Genomic DNA, 11,987 nt, shown 5'->3' with positions numbered 1-11,987 from the left:
CACTGGGTGATTGTTTACAGACTTCTAAACTGCCTCAAAAATTGTAACTTGTAAAATATGACTTAGTTGCTAGCACTTGGGTATAAAGATCCACAGTGAATTTTGCGAGTTGGGATCCAGGGAGTCTCTGATCCACATAGTGTTCCACTGCCTGCTTTACAAGGAGTCTAACTTTTAGTTGAAAAGCGGTATATAAATACTGTTAATAATAATAATATGTATTTGGATTCGTTTTTTGTCAATTACTCTGTCATGATGAATTGAAATTACAGATATTACTTACAAATGAGAATATGACAAAACCAATGGCAGACTTTTTATATGAGATTTTAACTAAACGTAAAATGGAGGGAAATTTTATCTGAATCTATATTTATTCTGTTCCGATGACCTGCTGGAATGCAATCTTTGTGTAAGTTGCTCAGGCAACTGTCAAGTTTTATGCCTAATAAAGGTTGTCTGTCTAATGTTGTCAACTACAATTTGTTCTCTTCCTGACCAGCTTTAAACAGAATTTTTCAGAACTGATTATTCATTTTGTTTTACTGTTGTCAATTTAAAATACTCATATTTTAAAAAAAATTATATACATCAAATAATTGGACTAAAATGTCAGGCTTGTGTTGATTCATTGAACTGTCTATGAATTGCTGATGATCAGGATGCTAACATAAGACAGCCAACTATTGCTTAAAAACAGGGTAGTTAGTAGCCCAGTTACTGTTTTTGGATGTGCATCAAAATGTTGATGACAGCCTGAAATCCTGTAACGCTTTCCTGTGAATAAGCCCATGGCTTGCAATGGGGCTGACTTCTGGGTTGGCCTGCATGCAGCCACACTATAAAAGATTTATAGTGCAATCCTATGTATATGTAGTGCTAAACCAGCTTCCACAATTCAGCCTACAATAAACTAGTTTCCTATTGTATCTGAATTTAGGAAACTGGTTTGTTCAAAACTGACAGTGAAAGTTTTCAATCACCAGTTTTAGTAATACAGCTGCATATGGCTATTACTGAGTATCTGACATGTAGTTTACACTAAAAAAAATCTAGGGTTGTGATTCAAAGAATCCCTTGCATAGACGTGAATTACTTCTGTTTTTGCACAAGGGAGCTTTGACAAATTTAAAGTCTGAATGCAATTCTTTGCACTGTATTGGAAGCTGCTGATTGCAGAAAGCCCTCTAACTACAAAAACCAAGGACTTGGTAAATACATCAGCAAAATGGGCTGCCACTGAACCTCTGTTAGTAAAATTTATTTTCAAGCACAACCTTTTGTCAGAAGAAAAGTAAGAATGTTGCTAATGAAAATGCACTGAAATAATGTGGTGATATGCTGCACACAACTGAGTATTTAAAGCCAATGCAGTTATATTTTTGGCCCCTTCAAGTGTCAAAGTTCTTTCTTCACACATTCTTTTGATTTTTCATTCAACACCATGCTCATGACAAGTATACAGTAAGACTGATTCCCAACTAGCAAAGCTGTACTTTGAAAGTGGCTATAAAATAAATGGCCCCACATCAGTGGCCCCAGTTAGGCTACAATCCTAGACCCACTAGGGAGTTAAGTTCTACTGACTACAAGTAAACAAGCAGAGGATGGCATTGTAAATCTCACTTACTCTAAACAAGCTTCTCTGCTAGATTATACCCTTTTTGCTTAGCAAATCAATACCTGAAACAAAAACCACTGCAAAGAATCTTGTGACATCTTAAAGTTAGTCTTTAAAGCAGCACTGTCTTGTGGTAAACAAGAAGCTTAATACAGGTACCCCAAAGCAATTTACAAATAAATACTAAACATGATCACAGGTTTAACATTTTTTCATAATTATAAGGAACTATCAATGCAACAGTGTCAGTACAAGAGGCCAGAAGTACTGTTAAACCTCCACAATGGTCTTGTTATTCCCTAGCTGCCATTTGGTCTTTCTTGCTGCTGCTGGTTGAACCTTCACCGATTTTTCCAAGGGACCTGAACAGGAGGAGGAATGTTGACAAGGAATACTGAAGAGGAATGTTGCTCATAGACTATGGAAATCAGCAAGGTATCAGCAAGTTGGGATTACCTGTCATGATTAACTAATACATTAAGTTAGCAACAGCATCTAGATCACTCGTCACAATTGGGAAGCTGCAATTCACTTGTTCTAGTACAGTCCTAGAGTTTTCCCCTGAATTTGCAGGCATTAAAATGCTCAAATGCATGTAGCCTCTAACATTTTAAATTCCCTATGCAGAAGCTTGAATTATTCAGGCAAGATTTCTAAGTACATTAAGAACATACTAATCTCCCATGAAGTCAGATGATAGCTGGTAATTTTATTATACAAGCTATTTTTTAATAATAAGTTGCAAGACCAGCAGATTGGGTTCAATCAAATGTCACACACTTCTCCTAATTGTATTGGGGAAGGGGGACAATCTTATTAGTACTCAGTATAGTAACATCTGTTAAGATTTTAGGATGTGCTCTTCTTTAGTTCAGATAGCATGCCAACATGTACTGAGATAATGTTTCTTCTAGAATGGAGGAACGGAGAAAGCCCAAATGTACAGAAATGAGTTGCAAAAGTACCACCGCTCTGAACTAACAAAAGTATAACCAAGCAGCTGTGTGGATAAGTTAGACAGGTGTGACGTTAGCATGACATTCATATTTTAAAAATGAAATCTTAGGGCTAGGCCTAATATTGAAGTACTTCTACTTTTATTATAAGTGAACTATTCACCATCAGTAAATTTATCCATATTGGCCTAAAAGTAATAAGGCATCCTTTATTTTATTCCTAAGTGGTTGGTTTGGCTCCTCTTGTCTTAAACTTTTGTTGGAAGTTTGGACTCTCACTACTCCTGGAAAGTTCAGTCTGATTAGTTAATTGTGAGACATAACATACTTAACAAAAGACATGATGAAATACATTTAAAGACCAACTTCGCTTACAAGATACATCCTCAAGTTTTGAAGCTACAGTATGAGCTGCCAAGTTTTGGGAATGTCCTTGGTGCTACATGCTCTTCATTTTTGCCATAAGTTCTTCCAGACTCTCCTCTGACTCTGCAACAGTTTTCTCAGCTACAGTATTCTCTTCCTGTTGAAGACAAAAACAAAACCATTAACACCTTAAGTCTCACTCTGTCTAAAGCAAAGAACCCCAACAAGTTCAGCTTGCTTAACAACCACCTAAACTATAATCATATAAGGGAGAGTAGAGTAGGGCAGCCTAACTGACACACAAGGAAAATGAAGCAAGACTACGTAAGAGTCCTACTGGATCAGGCCAAAAAAGCCTCACCTTTATTTTTTAAAGCTTTTATATTCTCCCCAAGAACACAGGGTTGTGTACAGCAAAACGACAAAATAAACTAAATCAACAGCCAACCTCAGACATTATTTGCAACACAAGTTTAGCTGAGGTAACTGACGTCAGGCCACTGAATAAATTCAAGGTAGTTTTCTTTAAAGCATGCTTTTATTTTAAAGAGATGAACACCTGAAACTACAGTTACCTTGTTTGGTATTGTGTATGCCAACATGATCCCTTCTGGAAGGTCAGGTACTGGACCAGATGCAGCTTTCAACTCTTCTTCTGAAATCTCTGAAACCAATTCAATACCTGAACATTTCCCCCAGGAGGGTAAAAATACAGGTGTAAGTGAAAGGAACATTGAGGAATAACAGTATTTCTCATCTCATGCAATATAATCTTCCTTGAATGCAGAAGTAAAACACAGTGGCATTGTGTGTCTTAAGGTAGATTGAGATGTTACTGCCTGCTGCCCAAAACCTATTCCCTGTGCAGCCAAACCAAATGACAAGAAATAATGTTGAAATGCTCATACTCTGTGCACCAGTACAAACCTGTGGAGTGTTAGTACATCAGTACTAAAGCCCAGAACTATACAATGCTGGCACACCATGGCTCCATGTTACACACACCAACAGCAAAGGCATTAGAACTTCCTACTCTCCCCAAACAGACCACCCTTTCACTTTCTCCCATTTACTCCAGTGGAAAGGAGTAAACTGCAGTACTGAGAACCACCATGTTCATCTCGCTATCCCTGGTGGCTCATGATGAGTGTGTCTGCTTTGCACCCACTCCCTTACTATAGTCACTTCCCTGGTCCTCTTCCATTGTAATGATGGCTACTGCACATGCTGCAGCATGGAAGAAATGGATCTCTAGGCCTTCTGCCTATCCCTTCAATTCTTATCCCCTGTATCCTACCACAAGCTACCATGGTAGACAATTACTCAGAGACAGACAGGATCCAAAGTGGGATCAAAAACAGGACTCCTTCCCCTGACGCTGGCTCACCTCAACTGTGCCCTTGCTGCAGCCAGTTTTCCAGAGGAGCCAAGAAGGCCATTCACTACTGAGAAAAGTAATGCCGAGGGGCATTTTGCTAGTATTAAAAGATCTAATACACAACAGTGTGCTCCATCTTGGTATCCTGACAATATCACTTTAGTTTTCACCTCGGTGCTCACCCCAATCATTATCTTCATGTACGATGTCTTCTTCCTGTTCCAATACTACTTCCTTTGGAGTTGCTGCTACTTTTCTCTGGGAATACAAAAAGGAAAACAATTTTCATTAAACAACTGCAGATAAACAATGGTTTTTTCCAAGTCGCCATGGTGGAGCAAAAACCTACAAAAGTTATAGCAGCTAACCACAATCTAATGTTGAACTGATATACAACCAGGTACGTTCCTAAAATATTATTCTGCTTGTGCAGAGGCTTATGGGCATGGAAGTGATAGCATGAGGCTCTTGCACACAAAAAATGCAAATGGAAATGTTGGCTTGGCATCACGCAAGATGCTGCACATAAAGTTTCCGATACCTCACTGCTGTCACCTTATTTTTGTACGCACCCCTTAGGATATATAACTTCCTGTAAAGATTAAGAACGCTGCTAGCTAGGATCTTTATTTTACCTTGTACTCTTCCTGCTGCTTTCTACAGTTTCTGTCATCACACTGTGGATTTGGCTTCATGGTCATGGTGGGAAAGAAATCTTGCATTGCATTGTAGCCAAGGTAGAAACTCACAGTGCCAAAATTCAATAAATACCTAAAAAGGAGGAGGGGGGAAGAAGCAAAAGGAATTACAGATGGCAATAGTTCATTGCTTGCATGTGTCAAGCTGGACCCAGTATTCTATCTGCCAGAAGGAGTGAGGGACCCTTTTGTAACATATTAATTACCACTTAAGCTTTTAAAGTCAAGGCTTATGTTTAATCACTTACTTCAGGACATTTTGTACAAGAAGGCCAGCAACCACCCCCATAGTGGTGGGAAGGCTGGCTGCGCAAACTCCTTCCCGCTTTAACGTTTTCTCATCTATGTTGGCTGCTACGACAAGTGGAGGTGCACACTGGCCAAAAAAAAAGAAGGGGGAAAGTATCATAATCTTGAAAGAACATTAAAAACACACATATTGAAAAGAGTGAACCAGCTAAAATAGTTATGGATTCTAACAACATTCACTCCACTGTGCTCTCTTCTAAAAGGGCATCTCAACTGAATAAGTGTGTGAATAGAATACCACATACCGCAAAACAAGCTGATTCACCCGGGATGATCAGTTGAATATGACCAGAGACAGCATTTTCACTCACTCCAGATTCCATCCATATTTGCCCAAGCTCATTACAGGCCTCAAGGGGGGGAAAAAAAGGCACACTCCATTTACAAACAGAAAAGTCACATTTCCTACAGAATCTGCATAGATCACATATATCAGTTAAATAAGGCTAAGTGACAGTTTAAAAAATGGCATCCCTTTTATATGAACTTTGTCATATTTCATAACTTGAAAGACACATATTTACAGCTGCGATGCAGGAAGTGCAGCTATTGTCACTGAGTGTCAAGCTATTGTCAGCTTCACTGATTTTCAAAGGACAATTTGTGGTACGCTCCTACACAAGCCCCAATGAAACAAAAGGAGGCCGCACAGTTCCAATGCCTGATGCACTGTACCTCTGCTGCAATTCACAGTTATAAAATAAGAGGGGGCCACTGCTGCATACAAGTTTTAAATGCTATACATACAGTATTTATTGCCATGCGAGCTTCAAAGTTATCGACACAGCTCAATACGAGGTCAACAGGTTTCCCTTCTTCTAATCCACCATTGCTGTAAACAAAAACAAAACCCAGACACTTCAAGGAGTCTTGCCAATTAGATTTTGAAAACAGTAAGCTAAGCATTCTATACAGCCAGTAATACTTCCTTATTAGAAGTGAAATCCATTACATCCACCTGCACAAAATTATTTTACCTCATTCTATCCATGAAGTGTTGAAAGTTGTCCATGGTTGTGATGTTGTAATTATGTACTTCAAATTGGACATCAGGATTGATATTCCTTGAGGACAAGAAAGGAACATTTGTAACTACAATCTGAAAACAACCTCTAAAAAGGACTTTCCATACATATGCAAGAGCTAAGGCTGCAATCTTAGTTTGGGGTAAATGCCACTGAATTCAGTGGCACTTACTTCCATGTATCCCTGCACACAACTAGACTACAATGCTTATGTGACAAGTTTCCTCCAAAATGTATGTGTTCTTAGTTTAAATTACAGGGCAATTGTTAAGGTTGAGCATGCATTACTGGGTGTCAATTTCCTACAACACATACCGCAACGTGTGCTCTGCTGCTTGCACTTTACTCAGTCCAGCTTGATGGGGTTGGAAGAAGAGCCTGTTCATATTTGCCAGCTCCACTTTATCATAATCAAACAGGAGCAGCTAAAGGGAAGATTATGGTAAGATTAATGGTCTGTTCAGGTTCCTATTTAGAACAAAGCATACAGCGAAAGTGTTTGCTCCTGCAAATATGTATTCTCACATATTCAGTGAGTGGATTCTCCCTCTGAAGCTTTTCAAGCAGAAGCTTGACAGGCACCTGCTTGGAGATGCTCTAAGAGGATTTCCTGCTACAGGCAGGGAGTTGGACTAGATGACTTTGTGGATCCTTTCCAACTCTATGATTCCATGTATTTGACTCAAGCTGATCTATATGCATTGCTTCCATTTCAATCACAATTTGCAATCTATTTAGTTAAGACTGATCCAACTGATCCAAAGGAACACTTCCACTTTGGTCTTCATCTTTTTCCCAGCCTCTATCAATTGGGTAAGCAAGCCTCTGGAGAGAAGGCAGGAGGGTATAAGAATTGCAATTTAAGTGGCCCCAAGCTGGAGTGGCAGAGCACATGGATGTACAAGTATGAGACACATTTGGGGCTAATAAAAAAAGCTAAGGCAGGCACAGGGAGATATTTTTGCACCCACAATGGACCACAGATGTGCTAGATGTTTCATACTGGGTCTGAAACACTTGTTTCAGATCCGTAATAAACATACAATATCTCTGAATGCTCAAATGCTGCTGTGGATAAAAATCCAGCATTAGGAAATATACAGACTTGTGCAATAGAGGACTCTACTAGGTACACTGGTTAAGCACAGATTATGAATTGAGAAGTGAGCACGCTTCTAAAATGTCAATTTTAAGCTGGCATTATCAAAAGTAAATCAGACTTTTGTCATTCATCTCAGACATCCATTCTTTTTTCACAACATCTGAGGACCACTTTACATGTTATGGGAAAGATAAACACCCATTTATGCACTGCATGGCTCTGTTACAGACATAGTAATAAAACAAAAAAAAACACAGTACTCAAGTATTGGGTATGGATGTAGGAAACCCAGATTCAGTTCTCTGTCAAGCCACTGGCTTTGGGAGAGTCACTTCTTATGACGAATGACAGCCAGCATAGCTGCTAGAACACTAAACTGCTAGAACACTAAACACTAAACTGAACCAGAGAACCAGGACTTCTCTGGTTCAACTCGAGCATCTGTCTTGAGCTCACTAGGCAGTCCTAAGTAAGTTACTCCCTCACAGCCTTAGCTTCCCAGCTGCAAAATGGGGATAATACTTGTTTTACAGCAGTATTTGCCAAACCACCGCCTGTGGGCCATGTTTACGACATGTTTTCATATACTTGCCTACCCTTCACACATTCTGGTGATCGACATAGATTCAATTAACAAATGAAAATGCATCTCTATGCAAAATCCATCTGTCAGCACTTGATACCATGCAGGCCTTTGTTGTTGTAATGAAGAAATATATATTACCTTACCAATGCCACATCTTGTCAGCATTTCAGCAGTCACGCTGCCAACACCCCCAACACCAACAACTGCTACTGCAAAGGTGCGGATTTTCTGTGACAAGAAACCAAAGCAGATAAGTACTTTGTTCTATGTGGTTACGTCATTATGGCAAACTTCTACAGGAAACATTGGCCTACCTCATAATCTTTCACAATTCCCATTCTTTTTAGTGCCATCAGGCGACTAGAAAGGACAAAGAGAAACACTGTCAATGAAGATTGCTTCGCATCACATGGAACATTCATTTCAAGATCAAAAATGAAGTTAGCAATTCCAGGCTTTAGAAACTGAATTCCAAGTTGAAACCCCTGTTCAATTCATAATTCACTGATGGAGGCTTCAGTAGAGCCTGGAATGAATACACAGTGATTGGCAGGAAATCCCAATTCACTAGGATATTTGGGGGGGCATAATCCAGTAGTTTCTCAAATTTGTGTAAGAAACTGAGCAGTGATGAAGGATTCTTTAAAGCAGTGGTTGCCAACTTTTAGGAGCTTGCGGACCACTAAGGCAAAAATTGTTGTGGACTACAAGCAACTCCCATGCACACAGAAAATACATCTGCAGTAATTAGAGAAGATTTAATAGAGAGTGGGGGAGTGCTCACTTAGCGAGATGCTGGAAGTGACCCAAGACAATCTCTTTTTCCTGAGACCTCGTGGGCCACTTCTCAGGGTCCCACAGACTACAGGTTGGGAACCTGTACTTTAAAGACTCCAGAGTCTACTGATGCTAATCATTTGTCTGCTGCATCCTGAAGCATTCATCCCTCGTTACTGCCCACCTCACTGTTGCTCAATTTAATGTGCGATGGATCGGTCCACTTCTTGGCCTGTTGCCGTTGGACTTTCTCCCCATTCACTAACTGGTCATAATGGATGGACCTTCTCCCAGTTCACTACCTGGTCATAATGGGTGCTCAATTCCTGCCACCATGTTTCCTTAGTCCTGTCGCATGTGTCACCACCATGTACAAAAAAGAGGCAATGGGTGATGGCAGTGGAAAAATAGGCAGAGATTCAGTGGGTCAGTTAGAAAGGCTTATTAGGAGTTGCATGGTCAATAGGCTGCCTGTTTGAGATACAGGGATCAACATAAACTCTGTGCATGTCTGAAGTTCAACCATCCCATCTGTGTTGTTGTACTATACTGGTCAAGAGACTGACAGCCCAATCTTATGCACCGCTACTCAGAATTAAGTCCTATTATAGTTAATGTGGCTTGCTCCCAAGAAATTGTGGATAGGATTGCAGCCTGAGCTATGAATGAAGTAGGAAGTCCCTGAACTCACTAAGAGCCCCATCCGATCCAACTTTCCAGTACTGGTACAGCCCTAAGATAAGGGATCACTTTGAGGAGACCTCCGTGACTGTCCCCTAACTGCAAGAGGCAGTGCCCTGTTGGCACAGCTGCATCAGCACTGGAAAATTGGACAGGTTTGGGTCTTCAGTGTTCTTAGGCAAGCCACTCTTTCTCTGCTTCAGCAACTCCATCTGTAACACCAAAGCTAAACACCACTCCTATATCTTTCAGAGTGGTTGTGAGGACCACCACCAGACAATGTACATGAAATACTTTGACCATTCTAATATGTTAAATAAAATGTCAAGTCTTCCTATAATTTGTTTCCATTAGTAAATTTGACACAAGGACAACATTGGGGTTTGGTATGAAAGGGGAGCAAAATGGGTGGGGTAAAATTCTTCACACTTATGGGAAGACATAAGTGTGAATTATCTTACACACTTAAGGAGCATAAAGGGCTACATAAAGGTTTTCCTAAATTCACCCCAAATTCACATACATGTGTTTCCCACTCAGTAGATTCTGGTACAGCCTCAAGATGGAACACAACAGAGTTACACACCACAAACACACACACACACACACCCCTGGTACAGCCTCAAGATGGAACACAACAGAGTTACACACAAACAAACACACACACACACACACACACACTCCTGGTACAGCCTCAAGATGGAACACAACAGGGTTACACACCACAAACACACACACACACACACACACACACCCCTGGTACAGCCTCAAGATGGAGCACAAGAGTTACACACTACAAACACACACACACCCCTGGTACAGCCTCAAGATGGAACACAACAGGGTTACACACCACACACACACCTGGTACAGCCTCAAGATGGAGCACACTAGTTACACACTACAAACACACACACACACACACACACCCCTGGTACAGCCTCAAGATGGAACACAACAGGGTTACACACCACACACACACCTGGTACAGCCTCAAGATGGAGCACACTAGTTACACACTACAAACACACACACACACACACACCCCTGGTACAGCCTCAAGATGGAACACAACAGGGTTACACAACACACACACACCCCTGGTACAGCCTCAAGATGGAGCACACGAGTTACACACTACAAACAAACACACACACACCCCTGGTACAGCCTCAAGATGGAACACAACCGTTACCCACACACCCCTGGTACAGCCACAACAACGTTAACAGAACCAACACAGACACTCCCCAGAGAGAAGGCCCCCCGCCTGCCCTGCCCTGCCCAGCACAGCCCGCAGAAGCCTCCGCCTCTTCGCAGGCGCACCTGTAGGGGTTGGCGTCGGTCACCTCCGGGCTCATCTGCTCGATGCGCGTCCTGCGGCCCCGGCCGTCCCCCCTGGCCAGGGCCAGCGCTTCCTCCAGCTCTCGGACGCGGCCCTGCAGGCGCTCCAGCAGCTGCTCCGGGGTGGCCATGGCGCTCCCGACAGCGAGAGGCGGCAGCGTCAGCCGCAGCCCCGCCGCCAGAGACACGTCTGCGCTCCGGCGCTTCCGGGAGAAGCGGCGCCCAAAGCCGTCCCCGCGCGACTCGGCCTCCGCAACCAGCGTTCCGGCCGCAGACCCGCCCCGGCCGGGAGCGGGCGCTTCCCGCAGGCTGTGCCTGAGGCTGCAGTCCCGGGAGCAAGAGCCCCTGAACACTGTGGGGCTGCCCGCTGAGGAGACCTGCCTAGCTCTGGGTCTGTGGCTGCACTCCTGGCCACGCTTTCCTGGGAGTAGGCCCCGTTGACTCTAATGGGGCCTGCTTCTGAGTAGACATGGCCAGGGCGGGGCTCTCAATTCGAAGTTCAGTGAGACTCAAAAAAAACCCTTCGGAGAGTATGGATGTTTTCAGGGCACGATGTCAAACTCCTCTCGCACGACTGGTTTGAACGTGTGAATGGTGCCAACACTGATAGGTCACCACAGCCCCCTCTTCACGTGCATCCTTGTACAAATGGATGGCAAGGCCACACCGGGAGTATTATGTCCAGTTCTGGTCGCCACATCTCAAAAAAGACATAGTGGAAATGGAAAAGGTGCAGAAGAGAGCGACTAAGATGATTGCTGGGCTGGGGCACCTTCCTTATGAGGAAAAGCTATGGCGTTTAGGCCTCTTCAGCCTAGAAAGGAGACACCTGAGGGGGACATGAATGAGACATACAAAATTATGCAGGAGAAGGATAAAGTGGATAGAGAGATGCTCTTTACACTCTCACGTAACACCAGAACCAGGGGACATCCACTTAAATTGAGTGTTGGGGGAGTTAGAACAGACAAAAGAAAATATTTCTTTACTCAGCTTGTGGTTGGTCTGTGGAACTCCTTGCCACTGGATGTGGTGACAGCATCTAGCCTGGATGCCTTTAAAAGGGGATTGGACAAGTTTCTGGAGGAAAAATCCATTACAGGTTACAAGCCATGATGTGTATGTGCAACCTCCTGATTTTAGA

The 11,987-nt window shown here is 42.4% G+C and overlaps 1 protein-coding gene across 2 annotated transcripts; it reads right to left on the bottom strand.

The window, feature by feature from the left end:
• Positions 1 to 2,717: 2,717 nt before the first annotated feature.
• On the bottom strand, positions 2,718 to 11,039 carry UBA5 (ubiquitin like modifier activating enzyme 5). Of its 2 annotated transcripts, XM_066627720.1 has the most exons (12): positions 10,826 to 11,039; positions 8,356 to 8,401; positions 8,180 to 8,269; positions 6,669 to 6,778; positions 6,306 to 6,392; positions 6,076 to 6,160; positions 5,574 to 5,678; positions 5,268 to 5,395; positions 4,957 to 5,092; positions 4,504 to 4,579; positions 3,519 to 3,625; positions 2,718 to 3,100 (listed from the first exon to the last, which is right to left on the bottom strand). In XM_066627720.1, the coding sequence occupies exons 1-12, from the start codon at positions 10,972 to 10,974 to the stop codon at positions 3,017 to 3,019; spliced, it is 1,203 nt and encodes a 400-aa protein (XP_066483817.1). In that variant the 5' UTR covers positions 10,975 to 11,039; the 3' UTR covers positions 2,718 to 3,016. The 2 variants fall into 2 exon arrangements, with proteins under 2 accessions (XP_066483817.1, XP_066483818.1); XM_066627721.1 differs by lacking the exons at positions 8,356 to 8,401; positions 10,826 to 11,039 and having other exon boundaries at positions 8,185 to 8,272.
• Positions 11,040 to 11,987: the final 948 nt, after the last annotated feature.

The sequence above is a fragment of the Tiliqua scincoides genome, chromosome 5, assembly GCF_035046505.1.
Source record: "Tiliqua scincoides isolate rTilSci1 chromosome 5, rTilSci1.hap2, whole genome shotgun sequence".
Classification (NCBI taxonomy): Eukaryota; Metazoa; Chordata; class Lepidosauria; order Squamata; family Scincidae; genus Tiliqua; species Tiliqua scincoides.
The sequence above is the reverse complement of the archived record's forward strand: the minus strand, read 5'-3'. Positions and strand labels throughout refer to the sequence as shown.

Excerpts from the sequence above, each read along its gene's own strand:
- UBA5 (XM_066627720.1), bottom strand. The coding sequence starts at position 10,974 with ATGGCCACCCCGGAGCAGCTGCTGGAGCGCCTGCAGGGCCGCGTCCGA. Across the intron at positions 6,779-8,179 it reads CAAGATGTGGCATTGGTAAG|CTGCTCCTGTTTGATTATGA; the intron begins GTAATATATATT and ends TCTTCCCTTTAG. Across the intron at positions 5,396-5,573 it reads GTGAATCAGCTTGTTTTGCG|TGTGCACCTCCACTTGTCGT; the intron begins GTATGTGGTATT and ends TTTTTTGGCCAG.